This window comes from Terrapene carolina, unplaced genomic scaffold, assembly GCF_002925995.2.
Source record: "Terrapene carolina triunguis isolate 2854851 unplaced genomic scaffold, T_m_triunguis-2.0 Scaffold130, whole genome shotgun sequence".
Taxonomy (NCBI): domain Eukaryota; kingdom Metazoa; phylum Chordata; order Testudines; family Emydidae; genus Terrapene; species Terrapene triunguis.
In genome coordinates this window covers 25,638,070-25,653,589 of record NW_020664481.1, presented here as the reverse complement: position 1 = coordinate 25,653,589, position 15,520 = coordinate 25,638,070, and the positions used below count along the sequence as shown (strand labels likewise).

The window sequence follows — 15,520 nt, the reverse complement described above, 5'->3', positions numbered from 1 at the left end:
TTCTAAAATATCTAGGGCCAAATGCAGCCCCTGTAACGCGGGTGCAGTGGAGGAGAAAGCAGAGGGATCCAGGGGCCCCTTCCCTTAGAACAGTGCACATCAACAGAAGAACACTCCTGTTAGCAACAAAGGGGCCCAGCTATTGCTTCTCCTGTACTCCTCCGCACAAAGGAGGCATGATCTGGTTAGGCTGCTTTGTCTGTCCTCAGCATGTCTGCTGAGGTAGGTGGCATGTGCTAGCCAAGAGCACATGCTGCTGCTCCCAACACATGTTTCTTTTAGGTTCTCAAAGAGTGGTTTGGTCTAGAGAGAACTGGCTGCATTTGTCTACTTGATTCTGGAGGTAGGAATATGAAAATTCCTCTCTCTGGGCACCAGCCCTATGTCCTTTAAGTATCAGTTTTCGTGCCCAGGTACCTAGGTAGCAATTTTTTTTGTTCTGGTTGTACTATGGTTGGTACAGGAATGGTCATGTGTTTACCACCTTTGTGCTTCCTCTATCCTTGGAGCTATCCCTCTGTCATAAATTAGAGCAGCCTCAGGGTTGCTCTAACTTACACCTACCTGCCTATGCCCCCAAGCAGAATATCACTGGAGCACAGGGATGCCTTGGGCATGCCTTCTTTTCCCCCAGCCATGCCCTGTGAACTAGGAGGGAGTGAAGTAGGAGCATCTCTTTGTAATTTTTGCTACAGTGACACTGTTCAGGAGTCGCATGTTCTTGCCAAGAGTTCAGAATTCCAATAGGTGTTGCTAGAGTGCCCCGAAAAGACAAAGCTGCTAGTGTGCTCTATGTTCCTTGAAGGGTTGGCTGCACTGTGCCATACTGTATCTCCTTCTAATCCAATTGCTTCAGAAGATGATTCTAAGACCTCCTGGGTATCCAGTGTGTCTGATTCTTCCAGACACCGAAGCCATTCAGTAGTACGTAATGCTTTCAGAAGTCATCACATCACAAATGCCCCCACCTCTAAGTGTGTTTTGCTGCTGCCCCTTGATCCGTGATCATATCCTCACAGTTGGCATCTAAGCTCATGTTGATAGCATCTGTGTCGGTAAGTGCTTGAGTGCCTCTTATGCACTTGATGTCAACCCAGACTCAGTGTTCATACAGCTTACAGATCTGAAAGGAGCTCCTGGCAGAGAAAGAAACAATCGCTCATTATTTCCAACACTAGATACTGCAAGGGAAACGTTGGAGGCCTTTTGTGCCCTACTTCAGACTTGACAAAGGCCTTCCCCAAAGTTCTCTCTCTTACAAAGCATTTGTTTTCAAATCCAGAGGAATAAAATCGCTGTCAATCACAGGCGTTCTTTCATTTCCTTGCTGACAAAGTGATAAACTTGTGATGCAGTATCAGGGCTCATCGACAGTTCAGAGAATTTGAATAAGAAGTCACACCTTCAGGCATGTATAAGTTGTTAAGGCAAAAGTATAAAGTATATGTATATAAATAAATATACCTTTTTTTTAATCCAAGGTACTGATTTTCCCAGAAGGCACCTGTACAAATCGATCCTGTCTGATCACCTTTAAACAAGGTGAGAGATATTGTGTTGCATGTATTTTGTTAGAAAATCATGGACTGGTATGATTTGCAAAGTCACTTCAGTCAGTTTGTAAAAATATTAATTTGGTCCAGTGGGTTTCTTTTGTTTATTCACAGTCTGTAAGGGTACTGTCAAGTCAAGCACTTCTAAAAAGCCACTTTTCTTCACCTTTGCTACTAGTAACACCTTAGATTATTAAAACTGCAGTAGTTTTTAAAACCTCTACTACTTTATACCATTTGCTGTGAGTTTGCTTTTTCAATTTGTGGCAGCTTGTAGAAGGATAATAGATTAGTTAGTTGCACTTAGTTTCTGGGCAGTTTCTAGACAATTTTACTAGGTCTTTTCATGCTTTATAGCAATGGTTCAATAGTTGTGTTGCAAATCCTTTACAGGAATGTCTATTAGTTTTATATAAAGTATCTTCATTGAAATTAAAAGCAAACAGTGGAAACCCATTTTCACAAAACCTACTTTTGAGAAATTGGACCTGACAATGTTCCTGTAATTTGAGATGCATTTGTTTTAGTTAACCCCTAATATTTAATATACTTATTAATGCTACAAATGCATAAACAACTCTGAATTTTATTGGTTCCTGCAGGATAATTAATAATTGCATTTATTTTGGTAGTTTTGTAATTTTTAAAATTTAGAGCTGAGCAACTAACTGGAGTAATCTCCGTGCTTCAGTGTATATTTGTTCAGGTTCTGATGGGGGGAAAAAAAATAGAAACATTCTTTGTCATGCAGCTGATGTATGAAATCTACTCTGGTTCGTATTTAGCAGGATTAGCAGAGCAGATTATTGGCTGCACAGAATCGATGTTCTATTATGGCTCTGTCTAGTAGAAAGTGGTCTCTTCTGCTGCTTGCTCACCAAAGCTATGATGGTTTCCCACGTTATGTTGTTGAAAAAGCAGCCCCCTATTCCAAAGTCACATAATGCTAGTATAGGCACCTATGTGACTAAATAAGGACCATAAGCATTACCTGACTATCTTGGCTGTCATTCTCCCCAATGGTCATGTGAACATGTAGCCAATATTATTCCCTTGGTGACTGGAGAGACAAGGTGGGTGAGGTAATGTCTTTTACTACGTCACCCACCTTGTCTCTCTAATGTCCTGGGACCAACACGACTGCAACAACACTGACTATGTCCCTTGACAACTGACATTCATTCAGATGGGTGAAAATTAGTTTAAAATAATCCACAAATCCAAGGGAATCACTTCTCTCTGACCTAAAACTCTGTTCTAGAGTTCAGCCAGGTAGAAGGGAGGGTCTCCTTTATCTGGAATCACTAGTTATGCTTTTAAAAAATAACTGTCAAGGGATAACTTTTTTTTTTAAATTTCCCCTTTACGTTTTATTTGTCCTCCAATCCTCCTTTGTCTTAATCACTTAAAATTCTTAAGTGGTATGTTTGTATATTAAAAAGTGATTTGTGGTTACAGGAGCCTTTATTCCAGGAGTTCCCGTGCAACCGGTGCTGCTCCGATATCCAAACAAACTGGTAAGTAGAACATTCTCCTTTTGGCAACTTAGAAAGCTAGAAATCAAAACATTCTTCTTAAGACACCCAGGTACTAGGCAGTCCATTGTCAAGTTTAAATGCATTCCTAGAGGCCCCAGCTGCTTTGCCTTAAAGGGTTGGCTGAGAATTCCCCTGACACAGGGAAATCCTCTAGTGATGCAAAGCTAGCGTAGCTGGCTCTACTGCATCTTTCCTCTTCCTTCTTGGTGTGGCCAGACTGGGAGGAGCTATCCTAGGATTGTGGGAGAAGAAAGGTTGCTTAGACTTCTACTCATGGCTGCACCAAGATTACACTGAAGATTGAGGGCCTACTGTTGTAATACAATAGAAAGCGCTTAAGAAATTAAATGCTACTTTAAGAGCACTCTTGCTATATTTTGTTTACTAGGTGTGAAAAGCAAATTTGTAACAGTACAACGGGTTCCCTTTGATTGACTGCAAGCAACATGGAAGCAATTCCCTCAAACTAAGTCTGCTCGTATTGTTTGGGGAGTGCTTTGTCTTGGCTTGTCATACTTCTACACAAATTTTCCTAATCCAAATGAGCTTACTGCATTCTTCCTAATATTGAAGCAACCTGTGTAGCATGTGCTTTGGAAAATTCCTGTTTAGTGCTTCAGTATTCGTATTTGGTTTTGCAATGGCTTGTAAAAAATTGAAAACAACAACCCAGTTGTCTTTAATACACTTTCCATATTCTAGTATATTTGCAATTGGAAATCAAATACAAATACATTTACCATAAGAAATGCTTATGTCCTCCTCCAGTGTAGTTATGTTATGCCGCCGGCATAATTAAATTATTTAGAATAATAAACTCTGCTTTCCTTTTTGTTGTTTCACACTAGTTAAATTAATTGTAATATGTCATAACTTGATTAGCTTTGAGATAGAAACCATGTTTTATTGGTGTTCTGTAAAGCTGCATGCCAACTTCTGGTTATGTATCTTTCACAGTAACGTTGTGGGGCCCTTAAGAAAACAAATGTGATCCATTAAGAGAAACAACCTTTGAAATAGTTTAATAAGATAATTACTAGAAGGCCACAAATAAAGATAGTGCAATGCCTCTCAGCAACACTTTTTTATTAGGAGTGCATGGAATTTTAAGAATTGTCCTTGATTGCACATCTGGTTCCATCCTGCTGAAATACTTACTTACATGGCAGATAAACTTGAGGAATATTTTTAACCCCCGATGCATGTATGTAATTCCCATTAACAACTACTTCCTCTGCAAAACGCACTGCCACTGCTTTCACATGTACATAAGAATAATAGTTTGCACTGCATCCAAGAAACTCAAGTAACGTACATATATTAATGAATTTCCCTTCACAACGCATGTGTGAGGAAGGTAGGGTAAAATGTTACCCCAAGTTTACAGATGAAGAAACTGAGACAATTTGTCCAAGGTCCCAGAGGGGGTGAGTAGCAGAGCTGGGAATGGAATTCTGGTCTCTTCACTCCTACGTCTGTGTTTTAATAAGAAAAAAACCCCACCCTTTCATTTCCCCCCCCCTCTGAATTGTCCCATATAAAAGAATGCCACCAGCAGTGGCTGCATCAGACCCCAATGGCAAGGTGGCAAAAGTCAACAGGAGTGAGTACTGAAGGAAGAACAAAGTCCTTTAATATTTACAAAGCTAAATGTTTTACATCAGATTGGAAGTAAGCTGCCTGAAGTCTTGGCCTCCTGAATACAATTAGATCCTGATCCAAAGTTTACTGAAATCACTGGAAGGGTTCCAGTTGACTTCAGTGGGCCTATATTGGACTTGGGTAAAATCCTGGCCCTATTAAAATCAATGAAAGTTTTGCCATGGACTTTAGTAGGGCCAGGATATCACTCCAGTCTTAAATAAACATATAATGAAATATATTTTTCTCATCACCTCTCACAACTAATTGAAAATTAAAGTAACTTTCATTCCTTACAAGCAGGCAGCTGCAAGCATTTAGCATATGGGAATTTGGGGACTTTTGATTCAGTTTTACTTCTACTCTCCGCCACCCGATCTTTCCAAGTTTTTGTAGCTGTTAGAGCAATTCTTCTCCCTGAGTAAACTCAAAAGGCCCCAAGGCAGACATTTAATGCTCTTTATTATAATTAATTAAGCTGCAATTGATGTGCTTGTATTTGTGGTGTGGGTTATGCGCTCTTCTTCCCGGAGGCTTAATTTATGACTGCTGCAATACACCTAACTTTCAGAGGTGTAGGCTAGTACATTCTTGTTGTTTTCCTGCTGCCTGTGTGCCTCCCCTCCCCCTCTCCCCACCACCACCAGAAGCATCAAACATTTTGAGGTGGCGGCCGAGGAGTGGGATCACTTGTGTCCTGTCTCTTTTAGGGCAGGTCTACACTACCGCTTAAGTCGATCTAACTTGCGTCGCTCAGGGGCGTGAAAAAGCCCCTCCCCAAGTGACACAAGTTTTGCGCTATATATGCTGGCACTATGTCGGCGGGAGACGTTCTCCTGCCGACATAGCCTCCGCTTCCTGCCGAGGTGGAGTAATTATTCTGAGGGGAGAGCGCTCTTCTGTCAGCATAGCGCATCTTCACCAGATACGCTACAGCGGTGTAGCTGTGCCAGTTTAGCACTATGGTGTAGACTTGCCCTTAGATGTCAGTACTCTCCTCTGATGCTGTTTCTCCCATTTACCACAATGGGAACCACACCTGCATTGGGAGAGAGCATTAGATGAACTATCTTCCCTGCACTTTCTCTTTCTAATCCTTCTTCCCATGCAATTAAATAGTGAAGCATATGATTACAATGCTAGACATGAATGTAATTTTACTACTGCAACAGGATTTAGAAAGATGTCCTTCAGCTGACTTCCACAGGGAAGTTGCAAACGTTTCTTTACATGCCCATTGCAACATAGTGTGTAGGTTCAAATTAAGTTAAGGGGAAAAGGCTCAGTGTAGTTCACAATATTTTTTTTTTATTATTAAGAATAAGATTGGAAAATCATTTTTGGTAGCTTTGTTTGGAGGAAAGGAAGGGTGCACAATTAAATGTTGTAGCAGGAAGGGGGAGAAATTCCAGGTGGGAGACAGAAGTTACTGCGCACAGGGAAGATTACAGAAATTGTTTTCCCCACTAGAGAAAGTACCACACAAGTAACATGCCAACATTTCTGTTGTGGAATTTGTCAGTAAAAAAAGTCAATTGAATGCTTATAAGACATCACATAAAAGTCTTTCTTAAAAACTGCTAACTTTTTCTTGGATAATGTCAACTCATTATTAGCAGTGTCTTCTATAAGTTCCTGCACTTAATAGAGGGGATACTTAGATGAATGTAAAGAGTGAAATAACATAGTATAAAGCAGCTGGCAAGTTTTTGCTTTCACAAGTTAGCAATAAGTTATTACTTAGCTTGTAAACTCCTCGGGGTAGGGTCTATCTTTTTTCCCCCTTGTGTTTGTACAGCACCTTGCACAGGTGGCTGCTGGGCTACGATTCGGGGCCCACAGTAAAAATCATAATAATAATTCTACATCTTTTTGTTTGTTTGTCTAGAATCTGTCTCTGGAAAATAGGTTGATAAAAGATAGTAATGAAGAAAAACTATGGTTGATTATTCATATGAATTTTTGTCTTGTCACACATTTAAAAGGCATTTTTATCATTTTTCATGATAAGCAGAAGTAATCTTGAAAATCTGCTTATCCTTGCAATAGTTTTGATAATGCAGCATATGCAATGCATGGTTTTAGTTCTGAATTTAAGGATGTGTAGATTGCAGTAGGCATCAGAATCTTGATCAGTTATGGTAGCATGCAGCATATCCAAACTTTCTTTGCAGTAGCTTTTGTGTGAAACATCTATAAATACAGCTCAGTGTGTTGGACCAACATTGAGTGGGTTGATAGCTGGGACATATGAAGTTATATTTTCTTTACCTATTTAGTGAGACTTGTCACAGTTCAGGGCACCTGCATCTGTATTCCCCCTTCATGGTCCAGCAAGAGCACCCGTTCTCAGGATTCCCGCTCCACAACCATCATCTCTTGGGCAGAGACACGCATCTCTCTCATTCCTGTCCTGGGTATTTCCAGGCTGCACAGATCCCTGCCTACACTGTGAATTCCCCAGCAAGGCAGATTGCCTCAGCAGGCCTGCACTGGAGGCTATAAGCAGCATAATTGCCCACAGTTAAGTTACCACCCAGCTCTTCCTAAGCAAGCACCTTTAAGGTGAAAGTATTACAGAGAAAGTATCTTGAAAACAATAAAAGAACCTACACCCCTGCTAATACGCTTACCAGAGATCACCTCCGCTCCAGCAAGGGCTCTGGCAGGTAAACAGTCTTTCAGACCTCACCAAAGGGTTTGCTGTGGTCATAAGTTCATAGCCGCTGTTAGCTCAAAACAAGCACCCCATGAATTGCTGTGTGCAGTTTGGGTCTTTGATCTGGGAATAGGTAATTTGTAGACCATGGGTGTCCTCCTGAGGGCGAAGCTTCAAAAGGCTGAGTTCTTGCATATCTGAAGGGGGCACATTTGCATGTATACTTCCCCCTAGAGATTTCCTGGAAACTCACTTAACTTTAAAAGTTCAAATTGTTTCAAATAGTCCTTTAAAACCCTAACATTTCCTATGCTTTACATGAATCCTGTCTCCCCCCAGAGACGTTACATACAATCCCAAAATACTACATCAGTGTTTGCATTTGTAATACAATGAAATCCTCATATTCTTAAACTTGATTCGGTAAGGTTTAACTTCATCCTATCATGTTTCTCCAGGATATTGCAGGAAATTGCCATATCTGTTCACAAGGCTGTCCAAATATGTTTGTGTTCCTTGATTCCTCTAGTCGTATTGTTCCATACACAATTGATCAGGTACCCAATTCATTCCCACAGTGTTTCAAAGCAGAATCCTCCTTCAGAGACCCAGGAACGGGAATCACTTATGTAGCATTTGAGAGCTAATGTAAGAAGCCAGGTCTTTTTAGCGTCAAAATTGGACTGCTGCTACTCTGGCTGTGAAAACCCTGCTAGTGGGGCTATTTAGTTTTAGATGTAGCTGAAGTAAAACAGTAAGCAAAAGTAGTTTGATTATAGCGGAAGTTGGAAGTTTCCTGCCAAGCCAGGGCGTCTGCTCTTGAATCTCAGATTTCCCCAAAGTACATCAAAAATTGTGCTGGTGTTCCCCTCTTCTGTTAAGATTCCAGTATTTTATCACAACAAGCTTTGGCAAACAGTTTCAAAAGGGAAAAAACAGACAAAAAGGCCATAACCCAATTGAACATATAGTCAGACCTTGTTATTTTGAATCAGTTTGTACCTTCTTACAAGCGTATTTTCTATAGTAACTTCTCTGGCATACAGAGGTAGACAAAGTCTTATTTCAAATACACCTCTACCCTGATATAATGCGACCCGATATAACACGGGTTCGCATATAGTGCGGTAATCCCGGGGCTGCGGCAGCGGGGCTCGGGCGGCGCTTTAAAGGGCCCAGGGCTCTGGCTGCTGCGGGGAGCCCCAGGCCCTTTAAATCACCGCTGGAGCCCTGCCGCCGCTACCCCGATATAACGGGGTTTCAGCTATAACACGGTAGGGATTTTTGTCTCCCGAGGACCGCGTTATATCGGGGTAAAGGTGTACATGAAACTCTGTGATACCATAAGGTGATTGTTGCGGATATTTTACTGGAGAATGCTTTAAATACATAAATGGCTTTGATCAAGTGATGTAAAAATGTTGCCTCCATCTATAATATAAATGCTCCCTTTGACGGTCTACTTGTGGGACACTTTTGTTAGCCCCTTGCTTAATACTGGAACAGTATAGATACAGTGAACTTTGGCAACAAACACCTTTCTATTCCTGTGGAGCCAATACAGCTGTAAGAGATTGAGCAGGTCTGGTCTTCTTCATGCAGCACCAGTGGAACTCAGCTGCATTCCAGTTGTAGAATCTTTATTCATTGATGACGGTGGAAGAGGCAAAAAGAACCCAGCCTGACTTTTCACATCCCAGGCTGAGTCTGATTATCCTAAGGGCAATAGGCAGGAGGGGGCAGGCAGTGAGGAGGGTATTGCGGGGGGGAGGGGAGAGACCTTCCTTCTTTGGATCGAGACTATCATGAGATCTGAGTCATGGATGGTTCCTTTTGCTGCAGCTTCCCCGTTTTCTGTAGCAAACCTTTTCAAGCCTCTTGCAGGTAAAAGAGACCTGTCTTGGTTCTTGACGGAATGACTAGTCTCATACAACCTGTCAGACTAGAATTGTATTAACTTGTATTTCTCCTAAAGAATTTGAGACAGCAGTATGGTCAGCTGGAGTTAGAACAGTGCTGATGTCAATGTCAATAAAGGGAGGCAGCACGGGCTAGTAGTGGTTGGGGAATGGCCAGCAAGTCAGAGACCTGGATTCTATTCCTGCCTTTGCCACTGGTATGCTGAATGTAACTACATCTTGCCTTGCCTTAGCCTGCCCACCTGTAACATGGGGATAATGATGATTGCACTCTTTTGTAACGCACTTTGACATCTATGGATGGAAGTAACTAATCAAAAGATTAATACTAGATAGAGAGTTTTAAAACTTAAAAAAACACCAGATCATTTATAAAGAGGAAATGACCTTAAAGAGAACAGTCATTGTACGGAAGTTGGAGGAGGAAGCTAAAAGTATAAAAAGCAGTTTAATGAGGCAGTCAGTAAATTCAGGGTGTTGAGAATAAGATATAAATTGGCAATCTTGTCCATAAAATATTAATAGGGTAAATCTGTGTCCTTATGTATGGGAAGTTTGTAAATGTATTAAGCAGCTTTACAGAGTTAAAAAGTGAAATACTATAGGTACATTAGCCTTTCTTGGGTTTACAAAGGTACATAAGAATGGTTATACTGGGTCAGACCAATGGTCCAACTTGCCCAGTATCCTGTCTTCCGACAGTGGCCAATGCCAGGTGCTTCAGAGGGAATGAACAGAACAGGTAATCATCAAGTGATCCATCCCCTGTTGCCCATTCCCAGCTTCTGCCAAACAGAGGCTAGGGATACTTCAGAGCATGGTTTTGGTAAATTTTAATCTACGGTATAGTCATCCTCTGTTTATAAGAACTAGGGTAAATGTGCACCACATTTTGTTTCTGTTTCGGGCTCCTTTTCTTTCTAATCATGCTCAGTACAGATGTGATCGTAGGAAGATAGGAACAGCCTGCAACAACAATTTAAACCAATCATTTCAACTAAGCTGTGATTATCCCCGGTGTGATTCTATACAAGATGATTGGGGAAAGGGAAAAAATACAGGCTCGTGCCTTCCTTTAGCTTCTTTGTGCTGTGTAAAGAAGGCCTGAAAGATACTTTGGGGTTTTTTGTTTTTGTTTTTGTTTTTTAATTTTCTATATGTTTCTACACTAGAAATTCAGATGCTGTCTAGATTCATAGATTCCAAGGCCAGAAGGGACCATAGTGATTATCTAGCGTGATCTCCTATATAACGCAGGCCATAGAACTTCCCCAAAATAATTCCTAGAGTAGATCTTTTCGAAAACATCCAATCTTGATTTAAAAAATGTCAGTGATGGAAAGTCCACCACAACCCTTGGTAAATTGTTCTGATGGTTAATTACCCGCCCTGTCAAAAATTTACACCTTATGTCCAATCTGATTTTGTCTAGCTTCAATTTCCAGTCTAGGCTGGAAGACTCTTTGATGACTGGAGAGTTTCGTGTAAGTGATGAGATCACACGTGCTAAAGGAGTAAAAGTAGCACTGTTAAGTGGGAGAAGATAATCTTCATCAGACTGTTAAAATAACAACTGTTTGACCTCAGTGACTAATATTTCTGAATAAATGAAACATTTGTTGAACATTCCACATTCTTGTCCCTTCCTTCAGGAAGATAAGAGCTTATTGCCTCCCACTGGTCCTCCAACAAACCCACAGAAGATCAGACTTCACATTCCTAACATTTCTATGATGGAAAAACAAGCAGAATTTGTTTCTTAATTAAACCAAACAAACCGACCCATCCTTTCAGGCCCTAAAGTAGCACAAGCCCCTCAACTCCCTCCCTCCCCCTTTTGGTATCCTTTGTAGGTTAACTTTAAAACACTGGAGTGAAGCAGGAAAAAAGGATTGGTTTTGCATAAATGGAAGGCATCACTTTTTAAAGAAGGAAATAGGTAAGTCCATGTATACCCTAGCATGATGTTGTGGCACGGCTAGTGCTGCAATCTCAAGCAGAACTACCAAACCACAGTGTAAAGCTGTTCTTCCTGGAAGCCAAGGAGTAGATTATAATTAGTGCCTTTTATAGGGCTAGTGTCAACTCCCAGTGAAGTCTTTTAATGGGAGCTCAGTAAGAATCTAGGTGATGTAAAACATCAGTCAGTACAAAACTGCCTGGGCAAACTAATGCATGGGTTTAATCTTTTCTCTGTTTCATTTTTCATACTATGGCAATGCAGCCGCTGGTGAAAATATTTATAAGGCTATGGATTCCAGACACATTAACATTTTTTATAGGACAGTAAAACATCCTCTGCTTCACCCAATTGTATGCTTATAATGTTCTGTTGTATCATGTCTGTTCTCCCGTCTTGTTTGACTTGTCATACATTTCTGTTTTTCTTTAGGATACTGTGACCTGGACATGGCAAGGCTATTCATTGTAAGTTTTCTAACCCTATTAAAAACAACATACAGGAACTTCTCCCATTAATAAATACACTGGCAATGACCAAACCAGCCCTGTTAAGTCCATAGGAACACATTTCTTGGTTTGTTCTTCTGATGGAATGTAGTTGGGGGTCATACTGACATTATGTGACATGCTCCAGTGTTTAATCTCTTAGTTGATAGAGCACTAAACTGCTATTCAAGACACCTGGGTCTGTTCCTGACCCTGCCACTGGTTTGCTGGATGGCCTTGGGCAAATAACATCATTTCTGTGTGCCTCAGTCTCCCCATCTATTAAAAAGGGGATAATGATACTAACTTCCTTTGTAAAGAGCTTTGAGATCTACTGATAAAAAGCACTATATAAGAGCTAGGTATTATTATGGCAGCAAGTTTTGTACTTGTTTTTATTTTTCTGTCCTGTAAGGATCTGTCATTTCCCAGTTATATCACCCTGAGGATCCCCTTGCTTATATTGGTATCAATCCAGAGTAACTCCAGTGAAGTCAAGAGTTTTAAACTGGTGTGCAAAGGGTGAAAGTGGAAGAAAACCGAGCCCTATTGTATGTGGAGCTGCAGGTGCATTGCGTTCGTAACATTCCCAAATAATTCTTTCCAGTTATTCTAGCATTAAATTTTATAAATGCAAAGCTTCTGCCCCTGCAGTAGAGTGTCCAAGGAATATTCATTGTAGCTAGATCAGGATGGTTCCCACAGATAGTAAAAAAGTTCAGTTCTGGATTTTCTGGTTGCTAGTAACACCAGAATAATAACTGTTCTAGAAGAAGCAAATGTTGCAGTTAAATAACTGTGCATATTGTCAAAAGTTGATTTGGTTAGTCTTCTCCTGGCTTTTGCTTTTTTCACATACAGTGAAGCAGACATGGAAGTGAAATTCTTAACGTTTTTGTTTCCTTTTTCTTTTGGACTGTCACTGCTGAAAAGTCACAGGCATCAGCAATTTGCTTGATTTTTATCTTTCTTTAGTGTCATTTTAACCTCCAGCATACTCATTTCTCTATCTGACTTGAAGTTTCAGCCCAAGATACAGTAGATAAAGAGAGGCCAGGACAAAGCAAACATCTCTTCCTCTCCTTCATCAGATACAGAGAGACAGTCTTTCTATATACAGACTCTCACAGTACTTTTCATCTTGCACAATGAAACAAGAGTGCCTTTAGCTTTAGGAGATTCCAATGAAGAGAGATTTTCCATTTCAGATACTAATAGTCAGTGAAAACTCTTCGAGGGAGACCCTCAGAGACCAACAAAGGGCAATAGCTTAACAAAGGTGGCTTTCTAATAAGTGATTCCAAATTGTGCTCATGCAACTGAGCATATTAAAGCTTAAATATTTGACGCCATATATTTTATTTATAAAACCTCAGTAGAAACATTGTGTATCGTTTTGCAGAATTTTTATATAGTAGTACTGAAATGAAAATGCATAAAAATTCCAATGTAGTATAGAATTTTTTTTCAGTTCAAATATATTTACATGAAATAACCAAGGAGAACTATTCTTAAGTATGTCTTAGGAGCATTTTAGTCATGATGTCCTCAGTTCATTGGTTGATTCCAGTATTTACATGTTTGGTGTAGTCTGACCAGTTGATGATCTAGATCTTCTCGTTGCTAATAAAGGAATTTCCTCTAATATTTTGTCCAACCTGGACACTTGTTCTATAAAATTCCATTCAGACAACTTGTACATGGTAAGAAAGATTTCTTTTTTGAAAGTCAAGTAGAGAAAGTAGAATTTTCTTAATAGCAGCTAAGATTTAAGGCTAAGATTTTCAAAAATAGGTGCCTATAAGCACTCCTAAGCAAGTGGCCTGATTTATTATTATTTTTTTTTTTTTAATTTCAGTAGTCCCAAACAACCACTGCCTACAGTGTGAGTTGTTCCTGGGAAAATCCTTGTTTTTGTTCATATATCGCATACTGGATTTGCTGGTGGAAGGATGGAATGTAGATTTTTTTTTATAGGCTTTGAATGTGTGTGATTATTACATGAGCTTATTTTTTTAGTATCTTAGTTTATTACTTAGATGGTATGGTAATAAAAATAATACTGTGGATGGGTGTGTATTACCTCAAGTGTCTTGAGTCACTCAAGAAACTGCCTTTTCTTGCCCATAAACTTAAGAACCATATTCAAGCACAATAAAACAGACCTTTTACAAGAACAACGGTCTTCACTTTCATGCAGATCACTTGAGACTCAATTTCTGAACCACTTTTCCATTCATGTGACTCCCAACTACATATGTTATCTTTTCCTCTTCCTGGCTCCTGATTTAGGGCTCAGCCCTATTTTTCTTGCCTTAAGAAAGAAGTTGCATTTGAAAAGTGACAGCTTGGATATCACAGACATGGGCACACTAGAAATATTAAGATTAATGAAAAGTATGGGTCAAATTTATCAGAGAAATAGGTGAGAAGATTGGGATATTGTAAACAGGCAGTCTGCAAAGGGACTTCAAGTACTGAATCCTCAAAATCTTCCTCCCCATTCAGTTTGACTAATGTAGACGTAAACCGTGTGCTTTTCCTTTGTTCCAGAGCATTTGTTCTGTACAAAATTATACTAGATCCTTGTAATTAGACCATATCCATCAAGCCATTTCTTAAGCCAATTATTTCACGTGTCTTAGGAAGGGATGATGCTAGAAAAGAATTTTCTAAATACATTTAAAAGAAAATGCTGGAAACAAATGGGTGCTAATGGGATCTGCCAGAATTGCATATTTGGGCACACAATTACACAATACACATGGAAGATCCCAGAACTTATTTAACAATAGCATAAGTAAATGAACTCTGTATAAATGTTAATAAAAATATATTGGAGAGAGGGAGTTTTAAAAGGAACATGATGATAAACTAATAGGATATTAAGTATCAGGGGGTAGCCGTGTTAGTCTGTATCCACAAAAACAATGAGGAGTCCGGGGGCACCTTAAAGACTAACAGATTTATTTGAGCATAAGTTTTCGTGGGTAAAAAACCCCACTTCTTCAGATGCAGGGAGTGAAAATCACAGATGCAGGCCGCATCAGTTATTGGGAGTGGACCACATCCACCCTGACTGAATTGGCCTTGTTAACACTGGTTCTCCACTTGTAAGGTAACTCCCTTCTCTTCATGTGTCAGTATATTTATGCCTGCATCTGTAATTTCCACTCCCTGCATCTGAAGAAGTGGGGTTTTTTACCCACGAAAGCTTATGCCCAAATAAATCTGTTAGTCTTTAGGGTGCCACCGGACTCCTCGTTTTAATAGGATATTACACTTTCTTGTGTAAAAGGACAATGTGAAATGGCATAGGTGGGTGTAAGCACAGAGATAAAACTGAAAACCTAGATTTAATACTTGAATAACTGAAAATGTAATCAAACCTTTTAAAGCTGCACTCCTTACTCAAATATGACATCAGTTTTTAACTAGAAAGGAAACCTCTTTAGCCTGATAATAGCATAAAAAAATAACTCCCTCTATGGGGGCCAATTAGTAAACCAGAGTCTATGGGAAAATGTCTTGCTATATGTAAGCTAGACTCTATCTTCTGCTTCCCCTACTGGGTTCCTCTATTAGTTGCTCTCACTTCTCTTGCTGGCATAAACCCTTATGATTACTAGGATGTGACCTAAGAACTTAAGATTTGCCAGAGTAGATATGAGCGCTGGTGAATCAAGCCTGGGGGATACATGGCTGAAAACTTTGAGAGGAGAGGATGAAGGGAAGAAGACTGGGGAAAAGCAGGGGTGTGGG

At 40.0% G+C, this 15,520-nt stretch overlaps 1 protein-coding gene across 3 annotated transcripts in view; it reads left to right on the top strand.

Annotated features, from left to right (window-relative positions):
* The window catches only part of LPCAT2 (lysophosphatidylcholine acyltransferase 2), a 54,123-nt gene that overhangs the window by 16,591 nt on the left and 22,012 nt on the right, over window positions 1-15,520 (top strand). For all 3 annotated transcript variants that reach the window (XM_024201405.3, XM_024201406.2, XM_026652688.2), the window contains 3 exons: window positions 1,482-1,542; window positions 3,012-3,070; window positions 11,703-11,737. In XM_024201405.3, the coding sequence (XP_024057173.1) occupies window positions 1,482-1,542; window positions 3,012-3,070; window positions 11,703-11,737 (155 nt within the window). The remainder of the gene's footprint in view (window positions 1-1,481; window positions 1,543-3,011; window positions 3,071-11,702; window positions 11,738-15,520) is intronic.